Source organism: Rhinolophus sinicus, chromosome 1 (genome assembly GCF_057876585.1).
Source record: "Rhinolophus sinicus isolate RSI-liver-muscle chromosome 1, RSI-T2T, whole genome shotgun sequence".
Taxonomy (NCBI): Eukaryota; Metazoa; Chordata; class Mammalia; order Chiroptera; family Rhinolophidae; genus Rhinolophus; species Rhinolophus sinicus.
Window position 1 is genome coordinate 17,699,008 of NC_142501.1, and position 23,054 is coordinate 17,722,061.

The following is a 23,054-nucleotide window of genomic DNA, read 5'->3' on the forward strand; positions in this document are numbered from 1 at the left end:
ACATTGGCTATTGAGTACTTAAAATTCAATGAGGGCAACTGAGGAAATGAATTTTAAATTTTACTTAGTTTTAATTAAATTGAAAAACATACTCAATTCAGTTACTGAAAAACTTGTAAGTTAGAACAACCTGGGTATGTAACTCTTTGTACATTTTATGAAATCTTAATACATATCGATTGTTTCTGATGAAATTTAGTGTTTAAATTGAGGTGTGCTGCAAGTGTAAAATACCACCAAATGTCTAAGACTTAGTACCAAAAATAAATAAATAAATAAAATGTTTGGCTAATGTTTTATATTGATTATGTATTGAAGTGATGATATCATTAGAATTAATTTTGCCTCTTTGTACTTTTCTTAACGTGACTACTAGAAATTTTAAGTTTCTAACGTTGCTTGCATTATATTTCTGTTGGGCAACACCACTTTAGGAGGCAGTGAGCAGTGGAATCCTCATTTCCTTATAAGAACTAGGGAGAGAGGCCATTGCAGACATAAATTCCATGTTCCCAGGCAAACTGCTGGCATCCTTTCCTGGGTTTCTGAGAATCTATGGGTGGGGTTGACTCCTTGCCTGATTCCTTCCCATGTTCAGGCACAAACACACTATCTTAAAACTTCTGTCACTGTCATTACGTTGGTAGAATGAGACCACAGCTGCTATCTGGGCTTTGATTTGGGGACAACAGGAATTTAATCACTAGGAGATTTCAGGAGAAGCTAGTCTATGAAGATATTCTTAAAATCAGTCTCAGCTTATTTTCCACTTTTGCTCTTTCAAAACTTTACTGTAGACCCAACATGTGGTAGAAATGCACCCACCAAGCATATGCTTTTCCTCAGTCTCTCTCAAATCTTTTCCTCCAGAGCAGCCTTGTTTTCAAAATGATTTGCACGCAGACTGCTGGACCAGGATGTTGGAGGAAGTCTAGCCCTTTGGAGCAGGCCTGCCCAGCACATCTGGAAGTGGTTTCAAGGGCCGCCTCCCTCCGCCAGCACAACGCCCGCCCCGGATTCCCAGCTGCTTCACCCAGGGGTAGAAGAGAGCGGAGCTGCTCCAAAGTCAGCGCAAGCAAAGGGGGGTGCGGGGAAGGGAGGAATACTCTCTTGGAAACGTCATATTGGCCTGGGCTCTCCAGCCCTTTGGCTTTTCCAATGGGATCTTAGAAGCAGCAGCAGTATGGTGAAGGGCAGCAGCCTGTGACCAGCCACGGTTTGGACACCCTGCCCTGCAGCTCTTCGGGACCGAGGACCCCAAAGCCCTGCCCTCACCGTTCACCAGGTAAACAGAATTTTACGAGCAGTGCAATGTGGCAACCTTCCCATTTTACTCTATAGCAGCCCTTTATTTTGCTACAGACTCAAGAAAGTAAATCAGAGGTAGACTGTCCCACACAAACTTTTGCCTTCAGGAGCCCCAGCCAATGTTTGTAGGATTCCAAAGGATTTTTTTTTCTTTTTCTTTCTTTCTTTCTTTCTTTCTTTCTTTCTTTCTTTCTTTCTTTCTTTCTTTCTTTCTTTCTTTCTTTCTTTCTTTCTTTCTTTCTTTTTTTTTTTTTTTTTTTTTGCCATCATAGCAAATCCAGGATACTCAGTGTGCAAGTTTTTCGTATACTATACTTCTTTTCCAGGCCTGGGTTTATCCCCACCCACACCAAAAGGTGTGATTTACTATTTGCATCATATTTTAAGCATGGAAATCCGTGGTTAGCTAGGGCACAGATTAATACTAGTCTAGCATTTAATGCAGGTACATTTCTGAGCCAGAACAGATTTAATTGATCGGTGATTCATGTTTTCAGAATCTGTCCTAGAAAGTGTTCTGAGGGTCCCAATCCCTCCCAAAAAGAACTGGCAAGTGTGAAAATCTAAATCAGGCTGATTGTAAATACAGAGTTATGACCAGGATAATAGCATAGACATAGAGTTTGGATTGAAAATGCTTTTTAACATTCAGAAAATGTCTTAGGCTCACTTTATGAGCAAGTGTAGTACGCTGGAAAGCCTGAGATACCCTCATGTGTAACTTACGATATAAGGAAGGATAGTTACTACAAGAGTAAGGAGAGAGAGGAAGAAAATAGGATGATATCTAAACATCTGGTTGTGCTGTGGGGAAAACCTCAGTCCTCTTAGCAGTTTGGCCTTGTGCAGCTAAATATCCAGTGACATTGTTTGGTTGGTTTTGTCTTTTCCGCCAAATGTTTTGGTGTCACATTTCTATACAGTATGCTCTTTGTTACAGTATCCTCTTTGTGTTATGTGATGACATCCCAGCCCTCCCTCTAATGCAATTAGAAGTCAAGTGGGGTGGTGCAGTGGTGAGAGCATGGGTCTGGGGTCTGACTTCCAGAGTTGAATCTACGCACTGCCACTTACAAGCTTTATAAGCGTTGACTCTGGGGGAGTTAACTGGTCTGTGACTCTGTTTCCTTATCTGTAAAATGGGAATTAAGTGAAATCCTTTGTCTAAAGGATTTGTGGAGTAGTGAGTTCTCACAGAAGCTTAGCTTCTCTGGTGGTACCAATGACGAAGATGGTGATGGTGAAAGTGACCATTTACCCTCCACTGGGCAGCAGCCTTGCTTTTGCCACCTCATTCCCTCTGATAGCCTGGTCACCCCAGTGTTTCTCCTGTCCTCATATGTTTGTTACAGTATCCTCTTTGTGTTATGTGATGACATTCCAGCCCTCCCTCTTCCTTCCTTCAAACAGCTCTCTGCTTTTTCTCTCTAGCTCTCTTTATTTTTTCTTTGTTTTCCTTCTTTCCTTGCTGAGGGAAAGACATGCTTATTACATCATAGCCCTCATAGTTTTGATTTCTAGTTCCCAGGCGCATGATTCTAAAGACTTCTTTTAGTTCATCATTTGCCAGCGAATGTTCTGCAGAAGATAGTGCCATGGGAAAATGAGCTTTGTGAACCATGTCACCCTTTCAGAAATCTCAAGGCATAATGGCCTTTTAAAGGTTCTGAGAGGCCGGCCCGGTGGCTCAGGAGGTTAGAGCTCCATGCTCCTAACTCTGAAGGCTGCCGGTTCGATTCCCACAAGGGCCAGTGGGCTCTCAACCACAAGGTTGCCAGTTCAATTCCTCGAGTCCCGCAAGGGATGGTGGGCTGCGCCCCCTGCAACTAAGATTGAACAGGGCACCTTGAGCTGAGCTGCCTCCCGGATGGCTCAGTCGGTTGGAGTGCGTCCTCTCAACCACAAGGTTGCCGGTTCGACTCCCTCAAGGGATGGTGGGCTGCGCCCCCTGCAACTAGAAAACGGCAACTGGACCTGGAGCTGAGCTGCTCCCTCCACAACTAAGACTGAAAGGACAACAACTTGACTTGGAAAAAAGTCCTGGAAGTACACACTGTTCCCCAATAAAGTCCTGTTCCCCTTCCCCAATAAAATCTTTTTAAAAAAAAGGTTCTGAGAAATCCTGCAGTAGAGAATTCTGCTTAAACTTCTTTAGCACAGTGGTTCCCAGTTGACCCCCGAACCATTTTATCACATCACATTGATTCGCATTCCTCGGAGCACGTTCTGCAATATCCTATTCTGGCCACATCTGTTTTTATTTTGGTTCCTCTTATGGACATCCTACTTCATCACGGCCCTGGTAAATACCCATGGGACATCTTCTTCTTTCTTCCCTAGTCAAGGACATAAGACTGATCATGTATGCCATGTTGATATCTAGAAAATCTGGCCAAAAGTGAAGAGTAGGGCTCATTAAACTTTTCCTGCAAAGGGCCAGATAGGTGATTTTGTGGGCCATATGGTCTCTGTTGCAACTAATACCTGCTCTTATAGAGTGAAACCAGTCATAGGCAAAATATCAAATAATATATCTGGCACTGCTCCAACCAAACTTTGTTTACAAAAACCAGTGATGGGCAGGATTTGGCCTGGGGGCTGTAGTTTGCTGACACCTGGTCTAAAGCCATTTGGTGGAAGAACACCTCATTCCCACACAGCAGAAAGCAACCTGGGTCCTACCGTGCTGAAAACTCCCTCACCTGGCTTCCTGTCCTGTGTATTTTGATGGATCTTGAGTAATCCTTTCATGTTACAGCAAAAGTAAAAAGGCCAAAGTGTTTCGTTAGAGCCCAGATTTCTGGGTCCTGATTTTGTCCTTTCTCTTTCTTCAGGTGAACCCTTTCTCTCGTCCTGTTCATGACTCTGTTGCTTGCCTGGTTTAAGATGAACTGCTCTGTTAAATGTGTTTTACAGATGTGCGAACTTTAGGGTGCAAGTCTTACGGAGTTAAATTAAATCACAGAGCTTATGTCAGTTGCCTGACACATAATGACAAGTCAGCAATGGAAAGTGGTTGGCTTCTAGTAGCTATTAAGGTGGTGAAGAATGCGAACTAAGAGCCAGGCTGCCTGTGTGTGAATCCTGGCTCTGCCACTCATTCGTTGTGTCACCTTGGCAGGTCCTTAACCTGTTTGAACTTCAGTTTCCACATTGGTAAATTGGGGAAAATAACCTGATAGGATTGTTGTGAAGTAAATATATATATATATTTAGAACCATGCCTGACACACAGAAATTGCTATGTGTTACCTATTATTACATGTTATTTATTTAATCTGTAGAACAGTCCCATTTTACACATTGGGTTTTATAAATGCCCAAGATTATACAGCTAAGAAATGGAGCAGAACCAGGAATTCAAAGTCAGCTCTGTCTAGTAACAAAGTCCATGATAATTCCACTCAGGTACATGCCCTACCAGATTTAAGTCATTCAACAATACCTTTTAGAAGCCCCCTCTTTTAGCTTCCCCTTTGAATCCCAGGGCCTTCCCGATTCCTTCCTACCTGAACCCGTGGCAGACATGATTAATCAATCATAGCAGGTTTGTTTGTTTTTTCACCTAGTCAGCTGAGGGCTTTAGATTCCTTCTCAATTTAGCAATACTAAAAGTCCTACCAACTGATTCAGGTTGGCATATAGAATAAAACCTATCAGGGGCTCTGATTTGGGGAATATTTTTCTCAAGAGTCCTTCCTACTTTTGCCTTTTCTTCTAAGACAAAGGCAATCCCCTTAGCCACTTCCAGGTCTTAAAACATTTTCTGCAGATTTGGCTACAAGCCCAAACTCCTTTGTTCATCTGGTAAAACAGTGCCTCAGGCAAAGTCTTCAAAGGACTGTTTTTAAACTTAATGGTCTCTTGTCAGGGCCAGCCCAATTTCCTAAGTTCTCCTTTTCTTCCTAGTCACATGCCCTAGGACCTCAGCCTTCTTTCCTCCCATCTTTAAAGCTGCCACCATCCCCTGCCTTGCCTAGGGAATTCCTCTGTCCATCACTGGGTGTGCGGTGACTCCCCCGCTCCATCCTATTTTTCAGTTACAGTTGACATTCAATCTTATTTTATATTAGTTTCAGGTGTACAGCATAATGGTTAGACATTTGTATAATTTATTGCCGTGATCCCCCTTATCAGTCTAGTACCCGCCTGGCACTATGCTATCTTGAAAACAAGCCTATGGGCTCTTAAACACTAAAGGCTTGACTATTTATTACTACATGGAAACCACAACACAGAGTCACTCAGCCTAGAAACGTTTACAAAGGCGCAGGAGACACAGTTCTGGAGCTCCTTGTTGTGACGCGAAGAGAAAGGCAGGTAAGAAGACGAGAGGCCTCTGCTTTTATTGGTAGAATGGGACCATCCCCTCCTTCTGGTTTTCTTCCTTAGTGAAGGCATGCTGACTCCTTTCTCCCTGAGATGGAAGAACAAAAGAAGAGCCTCTTCCCCTTTCTTCCTCTCCCCTGTTTCTTACTCATTCATCCCACACACATTTATTGAGACACACAGAGGTGGGGTAAGTCACAGGCCCTCTCTTGAATCCTCTCATGATCTACTGGAAGACAGGCACGTCCATAATCTTAGAACACAGTGTTCTAAGTACAGGGATAGGACTAGGAATGGAGATCAGGAGAGCACCCAGGTAGGGTAATCAGGTAAGACTTCCTGAAGGAAGCGACGCCTGAATTGAGTCTTTAAAGCAAAAGTAGCAACTTGCTGGGGAAAGAGGAAAGGAAAGGGCATTTCAGGCAGAGCAGACTTCATGAACCAAAGTCCAGAGGCAAGGAAAGCATAGATTTGGTGTGGAGGATAGTGGAGGGCTGTGGAGATTAACCTTCAAGCAGTTCAGCTTGAACAGAAGGGGTGGCATGGAAGACCTCTGGGCATCTTAGGTTCCAACCTTAGCTTTTGGTAGTGGGTTTCCAGTGAGGGGCTTTAGGCAGGAAAGGGACACTCAGAATTGTGTTTTAAATCAGTCAGTAGAATTCTACAAGTCAACTGGCTTGTCTTTTTTAAAAAATTTAGGTCATGAAAAATAAAAAGGCAGTGTGGGGTGGGCTGGGCCTGATCAAAAGTAAAAGAAACTAAAGATACGACAACCAAATTAGAAAAGGTGATATTGGAACAATGGGGGAAATTTGCTTATGGACTGCTGATTGGATGTTGTTAAATTCATGTTTTTTCTAGGTGTGATAATGGCATTGTGGTTTTATAGGAGAATGTCCTTGTTCTTAAGAGATGCATGCTGAAGTATTAGGAGGTGAAATGTCATGATATCATGATGACATGACATCTATCTATCTATCTATCTATCTATCTATCTATCTATCTATCTATCTATCTATCTATCTATCTATATGAGAGAGCCAGAAGAAATAAAGCAAATATAGCAACATGTTAGCAATTGATGAATTCATTGTAGGGTATATGAAAGTTCATTCTTTCAGTAAACTTGAACTGTTTCAAGTGATAAGAAGGAAAGGAAAATGGAACAAAAAACTAAGGGTACTCGTACTGCATGTATCAAATTAATTTAACATAATTATCAAATGACAAAAGTAGTCACTGTGGCAGATGTACCAATGATAGCTTAGGGAAGGAAAGGGACCAGAAATTCTAGAGGCAGGAAGGCCAGGTGGGAAGTTATTGCAGAGAGAGGGAGTGAGTGAGATGAGGCAGGGTAGGAAGGGGATGGATTTAAGGAACACTTACGCGGTGAAATTGTAGGAATCAATGATTGACTGAATGTGGGACTGGGAGGGAGAAGGTGAAGAGGATGCTCAGAGAATGCCAGAGAAGGAGCTTCTGTAGGCGAGGTGCTGTGGACGTATGAGATTTGAGGTGCGCGTGCAACATCCTAGAGGAGAGGATCACATGTGCACCCCTTCAGTCTGTAAATACTTTTGAGGGTTTATATTGCCAGGCACTTCTGCTGGGCATACGGGTATGTCAATGAACAAAACAGACAAAATTCCCTGCCTCCATCTACTGTTGGGAGGGCAGACAATAAATCAGTAATGAAACAAGCAGTATGTCAGATGGTGGTGCACGCCAAGGAGAAGTGGTTTACGTATTGCTGGGATTAGGGGCTTCTGACTGAGAGTCTGAGGGAAGTGAAGGGGCGAGCCATGTGGATGTCTGGGAGGAATGTTCCAGGTGGAGGGAACAGCGTGCTAGGGAGGGAACAGCAAGTGTGAAAGGCTCTGAGGCCGGAGAATGTCTGGCATGGAGGCCAGTGTGATCCTGTAAGATCTTGTAGGACACTGTAAGGACTTTGGCTTTTACTCGGAGAGAGACAGGGAGGCCTTGGTGTGGCGCTCCGCCAGCCATGTCCAGGAAGTGGGTAAAGGAGGAGAGAGACAGCAGGGGGTCTGCACCTCCTGTGCACCCAGGCCTCGTTCCTCATAGGAATGATTACTACGGTGCATTTCCTCCATGAAGGAACTCTGTTAACCCAGAAGCTGCTCTCTGGGGCTCTGCCCCAGACATTCCGGTTTCTCTTGGCCCCAAAACTCTGCATCGTATTCTACGTGTTCTGAAGGTGTTCCGTGGCCGTTTCCTCCAGCTCTCGTCCCTGACTTCCTCCCTCGGTTTTCTACCTCCTTACAACTCTGATCCCTCTACCAAATCCACATGATCTAGGAGCTGCAAACGTTCCTTGAGCACCTACTTAACCTATTAAACGCTTCTGACTGCCAATACCAGAAATACCAATCTACAGAAGCTTAAACAGAAAAAGCCACTAGCACAGATGAGATGAAACTGACGAGGGAGAGAAGGAAGCCAGTCAGCCATGCCCAATCTTTATACAACTTCTTATATTTTTAAAAATTAAAGAAAGCAGGCTGTCTTTTGGAAGTAAGGACTTCATTCTGCCTCGTATTCGAAAAGCAGCTTAAAAGGTTTTCTATAAGAATCTGCTTCAGGAACTCCCCTCCTTGGCTCACCACTGCTGTGCCTTGCAATTAAATGTGCCATTATCAGTTTCCGGAAGCTTTTGTTTTATTTTAATGCGATTTTAGAGTTGGCAACATGCTGGACAGGGGAGAGATGGGCACCCCCCTCCTCCGATGTGTCAACACTTACTGTTTCTCTGATTCTGGCAGGATCTCAGTAGGTAGAGTAACAGAGCACTCACGGGCAAGCAGACCAACCTGCCTGTGAGCTGTGAAACTTCATCAGCACACAGTGACATCTGTTGCTTGGAACCCAACTCACATGCTTTCTGGAGTAGCCAAAATGGCCCTTCAAGAGCTCCAGCACCTCATGGTGAACAGCATGGGCATTGAAGTCAAGAGCCCTAATTTCAAATCCCTGCTCTGCCATTTACTAGCTGTGTGATTTTGAGCAAGTTATGGAACCTCTTTGAGCCACGTTTCCTCATTTGAAACATGGAAATAGTAATATATGTACCCGAAAAATGTTGGAAGAATTAAAGGAGATAGTATACATAAGTAGTCAGTATAGAGCTGGGCGCAAATGAAGCTTTCAATAAAGGTAGGTGTTATTATCTGGCCCCTGCACACTTCTTCCTATATGGGCACAACATTCATTGGATTCTTGTTGGCAAGAAATTGAACCTCATTTCAAGGCAGTTTAAGGGGAAATGTCTTGGCTAACTGGGACACTCAAGGAGGAGCTGGTCTCAGGGAGTCAGAGCTCGGATCATTCTGCTCTTCCCTTCATTCTCTCCCGTGGTACTGGATGGCCTTCCTTCGTGGAGTGGAGGGGCTGGGGGCATGTGCACAAAGCCCATTCTAGCCTTACATCATCTCAAGAAGTTAGCTGAACACATGTCATCTACAGTCATAGATGGATTAAGTACCTGAATCAATCTCAGAAGAATTCTAAGTACTGTGCGGTTTTGACTCAATTCTTTCCCAGGTGCAAGAAGGGGAGAAAAGGGTCACTTCAGCAAATGTGCTTAGACCTCTGAGTAGACAGTCTCTATGCTGGGAAAATAAAAGGGACACTGTAGCTGGTTGTTTACAGTGAATTAAAGACTTGAATCTAACCCCTGTTGAAGAGTTCCCCCAGATCACTTCCAATCAGTTCTCACAACACTTTGGTTCGTGAAGAGACCCTGGGTACTGTGACCTCCTGCCTGTCCTCATTGGGTCCCCAGGCACCTTGCTAATTTCAAGAGGGTATTAATCCCAGTTGTCTGCCTCAAGTCAAACTTCAAGTTCAGAAGTTCCTTTGAAGGACCATAATTGATAAGGATTAACTTAATTTAAAATAAACTTTGAGTTTTCAAGACAAATTGTTATTTATAGCAAAGTAACTTTTTCCCCCTAACACAAAGGAAGTCCGTTTACAGCTCCTGGGGTGATTGGCAAAATGCCACAAAGGAGTCAAAGAACATGCAAACATGACAAAATTGAATTTTAGATTTCAAGATGGAAATAAATTTTATAATCTAAAATTCTTTTCTAATGGTTTAACTCCAGCTATCCCCTGCTTCTCCCGATGCCCACTGCTTCTTTTAATGACTATATAAGGTAACATATATTATATATTGTGACTATATATTGTAATGAGCATATAGATAAATTATGAACTGGGACAAGCAGGACACAGTTGTCACAGATGTGTTTTGAGAACAGAGAGTTTGTTAGCGCCCTTGGATTTCAGCACAAATAAAATACTCCAGAATATTAGTAAAAGATATGGCTTGAATTTGAGGAAGTATTTGGTTGAAACTTTTTCATGATGTATCAGCCCTTTTCTAGCCTCCTTAAGCCTGGCGCTACTTTGAGCACATTGTTGAATCTCTATTTGATAATAGAACTCACTTTTTAGCCCCTGGTAGCTATCCAGGTCTATAATCCAAGTATAAAAAATACTCTTGTAGAAATACCATTTGTGTTTCCATGGGTGAAGCACGCTTTCTAATTATGGAAGATCACAAGAGGAAATTTATGGAAATCTAGGAAGGCACAAAGAAATTACTTTGTCAGCATGTATCAAATATCTTGGCAGAAAAAATAGTTCTCATAAGGCTAACTTTTTAGTCACTGGAAAAGCATTTGGCTTCTTCTGTTCAAAGAATTTGTTCCTGGATTATATTTAGTTGATAGGCCTCTTTGCCTTGAATTTGTCTCATGCAAAGCCAAGGGTTCTGTGTAAAAAGTAAAAAGTTGGTCTGGTGGAATATGAGAATGGCCGAAGATGTGACAGCAACTCCAGTTGTTTATCAGAATATGCATTGTGTGCGCGCACGCGTGTATTTAGAATCCCATGTGTTTAACTGTTTGAATAGATAATCCATTCATGTGATTCAATATCCTATAGGTGCCAAGGCTGCTGTTTATTAGTCAGACTACACCAGTGGGACACTGGTGGTGCCCATTTTAATTGATTGGAGCCAAGAGCCATACTGGTGATTAAATAAGTTCAATATAAGCTCTGTAAGAATATCAAGTGAACAATCTCCCTCTCTTTTGTGTCTTGGCCCCTTCCTTATTTTATGTAATCTTCGATAGAGAAGCAGAAGGGCTTTTCAACATTGGTTTATATGAAATTGTATAAAGGTGGGTATTTTCATTACTTCAAACAGTGTACAGCAATGCAAATCTGACAACGTTTACCCCAAATCTGTCTCTGGCTTCTCTCAAGCCTTCCTTTGAAGATGACTTCCTTCTGAGCAAATGCCATCTCCTCCATGAAGCTCTCCCTGATTTCTCTTCCTGATATACTCTCTACCTCTGCTGATTTTTATCCCAACACCTCCGTTGTTTCCTTCATCGCACTTACCATAATGTAATGATTTTATTTGTTAAATCTTCGTATCTGTTTTCCGCTGTGGGTTGAAAGCTCCACAATGATAGAGACCAGGACAGATTTGTTCATTGGTGCATCCCCAGTATGTAGCACAGTGCTGGGCTTTTGTTAGGATTTTAATAAATACTGAATGAATGAATGAATGAACGAATGAATTTAGTGTAGGTGTGCCCCTCTCAGGGATGGCTCGTCTCCACAAGGAATTCCTGAAGATGTAAAAGATTCCTTATTAAAGGAATGAAATTATAATATCAGAGAAAAAAGGCATGGGTTGATCGTTTAGTTCAAGGAGGCCTTGTGTGACACCATTTTCAATTAGCGCCATCTGATCTACCAATGCAGAGGGCTCTTTTTGGAGAAGGTAAAAAAAAAATAACCTGAAGACAAAGATTACCTTTTGGGGGCCGTTTGTACAGTTTGTATAGCCTGGGAAATTAATTTGAAGAGGTGAGCTACACATTCAAGAAATATTTAGTTTCCAAAATTCTAGATTCAGGACAGTAAAGAATGATTGCACAATTCACCACATCTCAGATGGTCAAAGATGTAGTCCTTAAGAATTGTATGATGACTTTTGGGTTGATTCACTGTTAAACAAAATTTTATTCTTTAATCCACAGGTCACAGTTTTTTATCCACGTGAACACAAATGGCTTTGTTACGAAAAAGTAAGATGACAATTTTTGAAAACCATGATTAAAAAGAGATTCTGGAGGGCTGTTTGATGCTGGGTCTTGGCTTTTTATTTTTTTTTAATCGGCTTTGATTTTCATTGCTAGTTCTCCCATAGGCCGTTCTTGGCATTATTTCAGGATGATTCCTGTGGAAAGTTGTTAAGTATTTTAGTCAGAGGTGCACTTCTCATGAGAGGGATCATATGTTTCTATAAAACTTGCAAATATTTATTTTTTTCATTCTAAATATTCATGTTTCTGTCTAATTTAGCATTTGTAATTTTACATTATTGTTCTTAAAGACTCACCTGAAGTTATATAATCTCAGACCCCATCAAAACCCTGATTTGCCTGATTTTAGATCAAGTAGTTTGTGAATCTGGGGAAAAACATAGCAATCTAATTGTGTTACTGTTACCCCCAGAGTAGAGTTGCCCAGTGTAGCAGATGAAAAGATAAGATATCCAGTTAGATTTGAATTTCAGATAAACTATGAATAACTTTTTAGTATAAGTATATCCCAAATATTGCATGGGACATACTTATACTAATAATAATAATTTAAAAGAACATTTTATCTGTCAACTCTACATTAGCAGTAACAGCCGTGGTTGAAAGGGTCAGATGGTAGTGACATTGAGCCACAACCCCAAACTGGCTGTGGAAGGTGAATGTTAATCAGATGTATTGATAAACTATAGAATTTTGTCCCTTATCTTCTCTATAGCTTTTTTTGTTTTGTTTTTTTTTAGTTGAGTCTAATATGTGGTTGTCTCTGGCTGAATCTGATAAAGCAGAGGCAGAGAGGAGCTGGATGTCAGCCAGGTGGAATCATTGGGCCTCAGAATGTAGCTCTGGAAAGCATTGTTAGAAACTGTCCAACTCCTTCATTTTACAAATTTTACATATGTACAGACAAAAGCCTAGGGGCCAGAAAATAGATTTGTATGAGGCTAATAAATGTTAAATATCTTGCACACAAAAAAAATAATAATACATGACAATTATAAAATCTTTATTGGGCTTACATTGCTTTTGTTAAGTCTCAAAATACCACTGTGAGGTAATAATTATTATTACAATTCCCATTTAGCAGATGAACAAACTGAGACTTAGATTAAGTAACTTGTCCAAGGCTACACAGCTAGGAAGTAGTAGAAATGAGATTTGAGTCTGACTTCAAATCCCAGCTTTTCCCCCTCTACCAAGATTTCCCAAACTGCAGGCATTTGTATACCACATATGGCAATGTAGTGCCTTCACTATTTTTCATCATTTGTGTTCCTTTCATCCTGTGCATGATTATTTTCTTTATTTGACTCCTTTAAAAAACGATCAGTGTACTTTATAATAGAAAGTTTATATCCTTACTGTTGATAGAAAAAGAGTTATCTCCTATCATAAAAAGGCTATTGTACAACTATATATGATTAAAACAATGTTATTAAGATGGTCTCCTTTTAACTTAACTGCCTCTTTAAAGGCCCTATATCCAAATACTGTCACGTTCTGAGGTACTAGGAGTTTGGGCTTCCACATATGAATTTTAGGAGTTATAGACAATTCAGTCTATAACACTATTTAAATTATGCCTCAATAAAACTGTTTTAACAGAGAGAAAGGAAGGAAGTCATACAAGGTCAAATGTTGTCTAAACACAGACCTCCTAAATCATTTCTGGCATAATCGGTTGTATGTGCTCCATCCTTCTGAAAACACTGCCCTACACCACTCCACTTCCTAGTAGATCTCAGGGGCGAGTGTCGCTGTTCTGGAACAGATGCTCCTGGAGGCTTAAAACTGGAAGAGGTATAGAGGTCTTCCAATCTCTTACCCAAGGCAAGAATTTTCGGTACGTCCTCCTTGACCGGTGGTTGAATTAACTGAGAAGAAGCTGGGTTCTGATGGCTAAGAACATGTACTCATAATAAGTACTCGCTCATCATAAGTGTTACATAAATGTTGGCTATGATTCGAAACAAAGTGTTCATGCACAGAAAAGGCAGCCTCATGTAGACCTTACAGTTGTAACCTCTGTTATCAGACTGCCTGGGTTTAACCCTGGATCTTCCTTAAACTACTTATGTGTGTCCTTGAGCATCAGCAGTTCCGCAGGTTAACTCTGCACTCCGCATGCGCTCTGCTTAAAGGAAGGTCCCAGACCCCCACTCCTGTGTATGTCACGGGAGGAATCTGCTCACGTGGTTGTGCTAAACTTTTCCACAGTTTCAGCTTGACGGGTTAAACTTGAACATGTTTCTATTTTTATTTCAGTTAATCAGGTGTTGCTGTTCCTTCTGATTGTGACCCTCTGTGGGATTCTGTATAAGAAAGTACATAAGGGGACTGTGCTCAAGAATGAAGCAGGTATGCTAAGTAAAATAAGCCAGTCACAAAAAGACAACTACTATGGGATTCCACTTACATGAGGTACTTAGTTAAAATCATAAAAACAGAAAGTTCAATGGTGGTTGCCAGGGGCTGGGGGAGGGGAAAATGGGGAGTTATTGTTTAATGGGTGTAGGGTGTCAGTTTTACAAGATGAAAGGTTATGGGGATGGATGGTGGTGATGGTGGTACAACAATGTGAATGTACTTAATGCCACTGAACTGTGCACTTAAAAGTGGTTAAGATGGTAATTTTATGTTACGTGTATTTTACCACAGTTAAAAATATATTGTAAAAAAAAGAATGAAGAAGGTAAGCAGGCATGCAATCCATCAAGATGGGATACCTAGAAACTCGATTTAAATATGTCCTTTTGAGTCCTTTGAATAGTTGGGCTCAGAGACAAGCATCATGAGAGACATGTACATCAACTAATGAATAGATTAAAAAAAAACCCCAGTATATTCATACAATAGAGTACTTTTCAACAATAAAAAGGAACAAAGTACTGATATGATTTGATATGGGTAAACTTCATAAACATTATGCTAAATGAAAGAAGCCAGACACAAAAGACCACATATTGTATGATTCCGTTTATACATGTTTTCTAGAAAAGGCAAATCTGTGGAGACAGAAAGCAGATTAGTAGTTGCCTGACACCAGGAGTGGGAGTGAGCTGACTGCAGACTGCCTCAAGGGAACTTTTTGGGGTGTTGGAAATGTTCTAAAATTGGATTGTAGTGGTGGTTGCACAACTCAATAAATTTTCAAAAAAAAAAAAAAAAAAAATCACTGAACTGTACACTCACAATAAGTAAATACAAAGATATCTGTATTGTTTGTTAGAACTGCCATAACGAAGTACCACAGACTAGGTGGATCAAGCAATAGATATTTATTTTCTCACAGTTCTGGAGACTGGAAATCCAAGATCAAGGTTCCGGCAGTGTTTGTTTCTTCTGAGGCCCCTCTGCTTAACGGGCAGATGGCTGCCTTCTTCAGTGTTAGAATAAAAAAGAATCGGTGTTATGAAATACCATTCAACAGAGCATAGTGTTGAACATGGAAAGATGCCCACGGCATGTTGAGTGGAAAAAAAAATTTGCTGAAGACTATGAAAAGTATGATGGCATTTTGGTTTTAAAATAATATACATTTGTATTATCGGTATTTTGTATCATAGCCAAGGCTCAAAAGAATAATCAATTATTGATCTAGTACATTAATCATGTTTTTCATTTATCTCCTTTTTCTTTCTGTCAACTTTTGAGACACTTGACTAGAGGGCAGATATGGGAAAGAAGATCACAAGCAGAATATTTTATAGCAGTGCAGGCGAGGTCAATATTCCAGTTCAGGAAAAAGTTGAGGAATTGTTGAATCAAATGAGGCTTTTCAGTTCTTCACATATTTTTCAACTCTGTGTATATGTTAGGCTATCCGATTGACTTCTGTAAGAAAGTGCCAAAATAATAGTGACTTAAGCAAAATAAAAGTTTATTTTCTCTCTCAAGAGCAAGTCTGATGTGTCAGTTCGACAATCATCCAGAGCAAGATTCCTTCTTTCTTATGGTTTTAGTATCCTCAACAGGTAGCTTCCCTCTCTTGGTTCAAGATGGCTGCTCCAACTCCTGTCATCATATCAACATTCAGGCAAGGGGAAAGGGGTAAGGAAAAGGGAGAGTAAGCAAATTCCTTATAAAAGCAAACTCTGTGATTGCACTCATTACTTTCACTAACATCCTACTGGTCAGAACTTGATCACATATAGCTGCAAAGGAGTCTGGAAAAAATAGCATTAGTGGTTGGCTATTTTGCCAGCTGAAATTTCAGCATTCTGTTTCTAAGGAGAGGAAGAGACTAGATACTGGAGAACATTCAGCAATCCCTTCCACACTATGCTATCTTCCCTCAGGAGTATGGAAGACAAGTTAAACTGGCTCTACTGTTAAATTCCTTCATGTTCCAAGACATTGATTTTGATGTTTCCAGATGATGACTCTGAGACTCCTGAGGAACTGGAAGATGAGATTCCTGTGGTGATTTGTGCAGCAGCAGGGAGAATGGGTGCTGCTATGGCTGCCATCAATAGCATCTACAGCAACACTGACGCCAACATTTTGTTCTATGTCGTTGGGCTCCGGAACACACTATCTCGAATACGGTAATTTGTTTACAATAGACTTTGGAGTTTTCTACTTTCTTTTGATCTTCCTTGTCTTTCCTTAAATGGATTCCCTTCTTTTTTGGTTTGAGAAATGTCATTCGAATTAATGAGGGGATGACCTGAGATTTACTTGGTGACCTGACAAATGAGTTGCTTAGCTAAGGGATTTTCAGCAAAACCATAATAATCTGGTTAGGCAATGCATCATTCTGCAGAACTGAATTGTCCAATGAATTGAAGAACCCCAATCTTTAAGCAGTTTATACGAAAGTCTTTCTTTCTAAAATGGTTTCTCTTTTCTCTGCTTTCTTAACCTGAGAGACTATTAATATAATATAATCCTTTTAATATGGCTCAGAATCACCACTAATTGTAATTTTTGAACTGTGAAGTGATCTCTTTCCTACCACACACCACACTAAAAAAATGAATTGGAGCTGGATTTAGAAGAAATAGACAGAAAATTAAATTTTAAATGTATTGTAAAAATATGGGGCAATTGTATAATTTTGGTATGGAGACTGACTCCCAGAGCCCAAAAATTGTAAGGAAAAAATTGACGTGTTTGACTGCATAACATTTACACACTTTAAAATAATGAAAAGCAGTATAAAAAGTGAAATTAATTACACAATAGATTAAGCAAAATATTTTTAACATGTATTTTAGACAAAGGATTACTATCCAAAATATGTAAAGAATTCATACAAAATTTTTAAAACATACAAGCATCTAGTAGAAAAATGAGTATAGAGTGCAGAATATAGAAAAATGAGTATAGACAATTCACAGAAGAAAAAATAGTCAACAAACATGAAAAGATGTTGCATGTTACTAATAGGGAAATGCAAATTAAAACAACAAATACAACTTTTCACTCATTAGGGTGGTAAAAATGAAATAGGACAATAATATCGGGTGCGGGAAAATGGACATACTTATTACCTGTTTACACAATGTGCACTTTGTAAATTGGTAAAGCATCTTGAGAGAGCAGTATGGCAAAATCTATTAAAGTGTTATACAAGCATGAATATATATTTTGACTCACCATACCACTTCCACTGTTAGGAATCTGTGCTACAGAAATTCTGGTACATAGTACCAAAATATATGTACAATGTTAATTTTAGCATTATGTGAAATAGTTAAAAAAAACATTGCTAAATGCTTAAATGTCCATCAATGGAAGAATATTTAAATGAACTATGGAATATGATCCAACTATTTAAAAAGAAAGAAGGTAATTTGTGTACACTGACATAGAAGATTCCCAAGGCAGAGTGTTAAGTGGAAAATGCAAATTTTAGTATATCTCATATAGTATGATCCATTTTATGAATATCTTAATTCATTCTGGCTGCTATAACAGGATGCCACAGACTGGGTGGCTTATAAACAATAGAATTTTATTTCTCACATTTCTAGAAGATAGGGAGCCCAAGATCTAGGCCAGCAGATTCCATGTCTGCTAAGGGCCTTCTTCCTGGTTCATAGAGGACTGCCTTCTTTCTGTGTCCTCATATGACATAAGGGGTAAGGGAGCTCTCTGGGGTCTCTTTTATAAGGAGAATGATCCCATTCATGAAGGCTCCACCCTCATGACCTGGTCACCTCCTAAAGGCCCCACCTCCAAATACCAACACATTGGGGATTAGGTTTCAACATCTGAATGTGGTGGAGGGGCGGCGACACAAACATTCTGTCTATAGCAATGAAAATCAAAACCCCCAAACTTTATATGTGTACGTGTACATATGTGTGTTTCTGTGAAGAAAAAGACCTGGAAAGATCTCTTAACTGTTAACAGTGACTATCTCTAGGGAAGATGGAGGAATTGGAGAAAGCAGTGATGAAGGGAAGTTCAAGGTATTTCAAGTGTTATTTCCATCATTTATAATGAGAATGTACTTATGTATGACTTTTATAATTGGATTTTTGGGTAATAGCACAATTAGGAGATACTACTGAGATATGTAAGACATTTGCTCCTGATCGAAATGGTCCGTGACAGCTGTAGGTTTTGAGCTTATACATGCTTTCTAGTTTTTCTGTCTCATTTCTCACTCTTCTTATTATGTATTGTTGCAGATTGTTCACTTAGCTTGTCATGAACAGCCCTTTAATTATCTGTGGGTATAAAAACCAGATAACCAAACCCCCAAAAATGGCATGTGTCATGTGTTCTGAGGAAGTGTTTGTACTTGAACAAAAGGCATGAGCTTCAGGACTATATGACATTTGAGCGAGGAATGATTCCAGTTCTTGATTATCCAGTCCACCTCCCCTTCTTTTAAAATATTTTAAAAACTGTTTTCATTGAAGTATGACACAAAAACAGAAAACTGTATAAAGCCTGTGTACAGCTGAGTCATCACAAAGTAAGCACACCCACATCACAACTGCCACGCCAACACTTGGTGTAGTCAGTCTTTTTAACTTTGCTGTTCTGATGAGTCTCTACCAGTATCTCATTGTGGTTTTCATTTGAGGTTCCCTTATTTCTGATGAGGCTGAGTGTTCCCCACCACACACACATTTTGTGGCCATTTGGATATGAATGTTCGAGTATTTCGTCAATTTTTTAGCTGGGTTGTCTATCTTTTTCTTATTGACATGACTGTTTCCCCCTCACCCCCCGCAACCCCAGCTTTATTGAGATATAATTGACATATAACATTGAGTAAATGACTGATTTTTTTATGGTTCAGATTTTGCAGACCTAAATTTTGTTGGGAAGATTGAACTCTTTTGTCGATTTTTTAAATTGAACTTATTGGGGTGACCTTGGTTAGTAAGAGTACATAGGTTTCAAGTGTACACATCTATAATACATCATCTGTATATTGCATTGTGTGTTCCCCATCCAGAGTCTGTTCTACTTCCATCGATTTTTAGTCAACAACAAATGCTACCATGTGTGGCTTTAGTCATTGGAAATTTTATTTTGAGGTTATGTCTACCAAGAATCTTGTTATGAATTGGATAAAAAGAGAAGTTCTGTAAGACTGAGAAAATGTAAGTGGAGAGGGCAGGGAGTAAGGATGGATGGGGAAGATTGAGAGACAGTGACAAAGGCGAATTAAAATCGTCCTTGGAGTCAAAACAGCAGTGCAGAAATGACTTTAGTCACCATAGCAGGTTGAGAATGTCCTGCTTCATAACATTACAGAGCTGTTAGCATGTGGCAAAGATAGTACTAGCAACCATAGATGCAGCTTTATTAGCAAGAAGAAGCACTTTCTGTTCTTACAGTTCGCTGTGGAGATTATGTAGATCTGGGGAGATATTTGGTTATTGCTGTTTTGTTTCACTTCCTTTGCAGACAGAGTTATGTGAATTTAAAAAATAAATAAATAAAAAAAGCTTTAAAGCCAGACCAGATGGGGAAAGAATCAGAAGGCTTTATAGACTCAACTTGACTAAGGTTGCCGACATTTTGTTTTTTACTTTCTAAGGAGGTAACAGATTGACTCTGAGGCGACAGGCAAACTGAGGAAAAGTGGGAGGTGTGTACGAGAGGGGTTTTGTTGTTGTTGTCCATCTCTTTAGAAAATGGATCGAACATTCTAAACTGAGAGAAATACATTTTAAAGTTGTGGAGTTCAACCCTATGGTCCTCAAGGGGAAGATCAGACCAGACTCATCGAGGCCCGAATTGCTCCAGCCTGTGAGTAGGAACCGTGCACGTGCTGGGGACAGTCCTTGCTGAGACCTTGTTCAGTATGGAGCCCTGGGATGTAGATGAAATATTTGTGAGGTCTCGCCATTGTTAGATTGCCACCAAACTCCGCTTATTTGTCATTTATAAGCCACCTGCTCCAGAAAGGATTTAAGATGATTTCCATAAACATAATGAAGTTATTAAAGAGCATAAAAATTATTAAATGAAGCATAAAAAAATGTAGGATGCATTTTTGTGTGTAACTATGCCTGTGGGGGTGGGGGTGGGGGATCTGGGCCGAGTATTGAGGCCAGGAAGACATATTCTCAACCCTACATGCTATTGTGTGTACTGTGATTGGACATGAAATTTAGTTCGGAGAATCCCAGCAGCTAAGGAAAAACAGTAGCATGATGGATTACATACTTCCTAGTATCGACTAAGATAATATTTTCAGGAGACACCCACTTATTTTCTTTTTCTTTTTTTTTTTTGGTTTTCCCCTTCTTCCGCCTCCCCTCACCCCCACACTCTGGTTGAAGCCGTTGTTTTTCAGTCTCATTGTGTAGGACACAACTCTCTGGCCCACGCTGGTATTATGAGCCTTGCGCTACCCCCGGCTGAGGAAGTCGGTGACCTCGGCATTAGGAGCATGGGTGCTCCCACCACCTGAGCCACCAGGCCAGCCCCCCACTTTTTTTCTAGTTTGGGCAATCTTAAAGTATTTTACCACAAGAGTTCTTACAAAAGGGACCCCTCCTCCCCTGCATAAAGAGTGGTGCTGATGGCAAGTACAGAAAATGTAGCCATTTTCTACATATAATTGTTACTTAAATCCATCCTTGAAAATGTACTGCATTCTACGCCTTCTAATGACATATCTTTCCTCAATTCCAGATATTTATTATCGGATTGCAAGCTGAGCTGGGACTTTGGATTAAGCCCTTGTTGTGGCTAATAATATTCACCCTCAGCCAGTGCTTCTCTGACTTTTTTCTGGTTCAAGGTGCTAAGAGGTTGAGCTTACTATTAGGGATGATGCACGTGTGTGTGTGTGTGTGTGTGTGTGTGTGTGTGTGTGTGTATGTGTGTGTATAGCTGATTAGTTGACAGTAGTCAAATGAATGAGTGTAGAGGAAGACAGGCAACTCGTGGCCTAAAAGGTTGAGGAGGAAGCCTCTGTGACTCCCACTGTAGCCGTCCATGGAGATGAAATTGGCGACCATCTGAGCAGCTGAGGGTTTGGATCTAGGAGAAGTGCTATCTGCCAGCACTGGTTTCAGCCCCAGGGCCCAGATAATTTGGGCACCAGAAGCCGAGTGAGGCATCTTTGTAGCCTGGTTTTCTCTGCTGTAAACCTGGAGCTGGGCCAAGGCCATGGTCAAAGCCGACCCTCCAGCAACCCTGGAAGACACTAAGCCATAGCCTCTTCCTTAACATTGCTTCTTTTGTTGTTTTAACAGCTGAACTTTGTTCGATTTTACCTCCCTCTGCTTATCCACCAACATGAGAAAGTCATCTATGTGGATGATGATGTAATTGTACAAGGTATACTCGCCGACTGCCAAGACCATTTGGAAAAGGAGCAGCTGATAAGTAGAAAGACTGTCTCTCTTCATTTTCCAAATAGCTAGCTGCCCAGTGATTTTTGACTGCTTATTAAAGTTGGGAGTATAGTATTGTAAATTCGGGAATATTTTGAAAAGAGAGTTTGATACTCCCCTGGATAGTCCAGTTGACTTTCTGAGAGCCTCTCTCTGATAGTCAAAATCTATGATAAATAGCTTAGTTGCCTTTTTCTTTCTCTGCATCCCTAAAATGTAGGGAGACAGTCTCCCTGATGACATTCTTAGAAGTGAGCTAAGTTTTGGTGTTTAAATGTTGCCTTCTTTCTCTCCCACATGCAAATCAGATTAGCATTGGTGCGGTACCTACATAGCAACAGAAATAAAGAAATTTGACCAATGCTGATCAGAGCTTCTTATCAAATGGCTTTCCAAATGGATACAAGCTATTCTTATTAAGCAAATTGCCAAGCCACATGACACCAGGGAGGCATCACATACTTCTGCCTCATAGCAAAACTGGGCATTAGTTTCAGCTCTAAGGCTCTATCCAGCCCTAAAACAACTGCTATAATATTTTAACTCCTGGTGTTTCTAAATTCAGGTGATATCCAAGAACTGTATGACACTACCTTGGCCCTGGGCCACGCGGCTGCGTTTTCAGATGACTGTGATTTGCCCTCATCTCAGAACACAAACAGACTTGTGGGGCTGCAGGTGAGCACACTGACTCAGAAGTCCTACCTTCCCCTGCCACTCTCACCCCTTCTCCTCCCACAACTCAAAATGAATGTAAGCTACACCTTCGAGAACCTGGCCAGTCTGGTCTGCAGAAGGCAGAACACCACAGGGGCCGGGGCTTCCGGTTCTCACCTTAGCGATTCTGGGGCAAGTTACTGAACCCTGTAAGTTCTACTTTCTGTATCTGAAACATGATAATAATATCTACGTTGTTGTGTTTTTGTGACCTGTGATGAAATAACATGATGTCCAAGTGTGTCCCGTGTATAGTAAATGCGCCAGAGAGGATAGTTGTTATCTAGGTCACGTTTAACCACCCTCTATGTCAGAGATGGTGTTTTCTGTACACGCGATTCACTGAATCTTTGGTTCTATTCTCAAAGCTTTGACCATCGCTTTTTTAAATTTTATTTCAGCAGAGGAAAATACTGATTTTGTTCAAGGGTAAAGAGCTCTTTCCCCTGGTGGAAATGAGGAAAGTTGAACCTATCTGTAATACTGAAACCAAAAGAATGGCTTTAAAATACAACATGCCATTAAGAATCGAATGCTGTTCTTCAAAACAAGTTTCAGGAAATAATTTTAAATGTCTGACATTTAAGATGTGACACTTTAAGGCTAGACTCTGGGGCCAGACACCACCGTGTCAGGATCTTGACTCCATCACTCAGGGGCTTTGTGATCTCATCTAAACTTACTGTGTGCAATTAATGAGATGCCTGTGGAGTTCTTAGAACAGTGCCTGGCACACAGAACG

At 40.6% G+C, this 23,054-nt stretch overlaps 1 protein-coding gene across 3 annotated transcripts in view; it reads left to right on the forward strand.

Annotated features, from left to right (window-relative positions):
- The first annotated feature begins 348 nt into the window (after positions 1-348).
- Positions 349-23,054, forward strand: part of GLT8D2 (glycosyltransferase 8 domain containing 2) — a 28,564-nt gene continuing 5,858 nt past the window's right edge. Inside the window, exons 1-7 of one of the 3 annotated variants that reach the window (XM_088797170.1) lie at positions 350-1,285; positions 11,715-11,762; positions 14,043-14,135; positions 16,153-16,324; positions 19,880-19,997; positions 21,455-21,539; positions 22,161-22,273. In XM_088797170.1, coding sequence (XP_088653296.1) covers positions 11,744-11,762; positions 14,043-14,135; positions 16,153-16,324; positions 19,880-19,997; positions 21,455-21,539; positions 22,161-22,273 — 600 coding nt within the window. In that variant the 5' untranslated portion in view covers positions 350-1,285; positions 11,715-11,743. Of the gene's footprint in view, positions 1,286-11,714; positions 11,763-14,042; positions 14,136-16,152; positions 16,325-19,879; positions 19,998-21,454; positions 21,540-22,160; positions 22,274-23,054 lie in introns of all 3 variants that reach the window. The other 2 variants (XM_019728494.3, XM_088797179.1) reach the window with 2 other exon arrangements.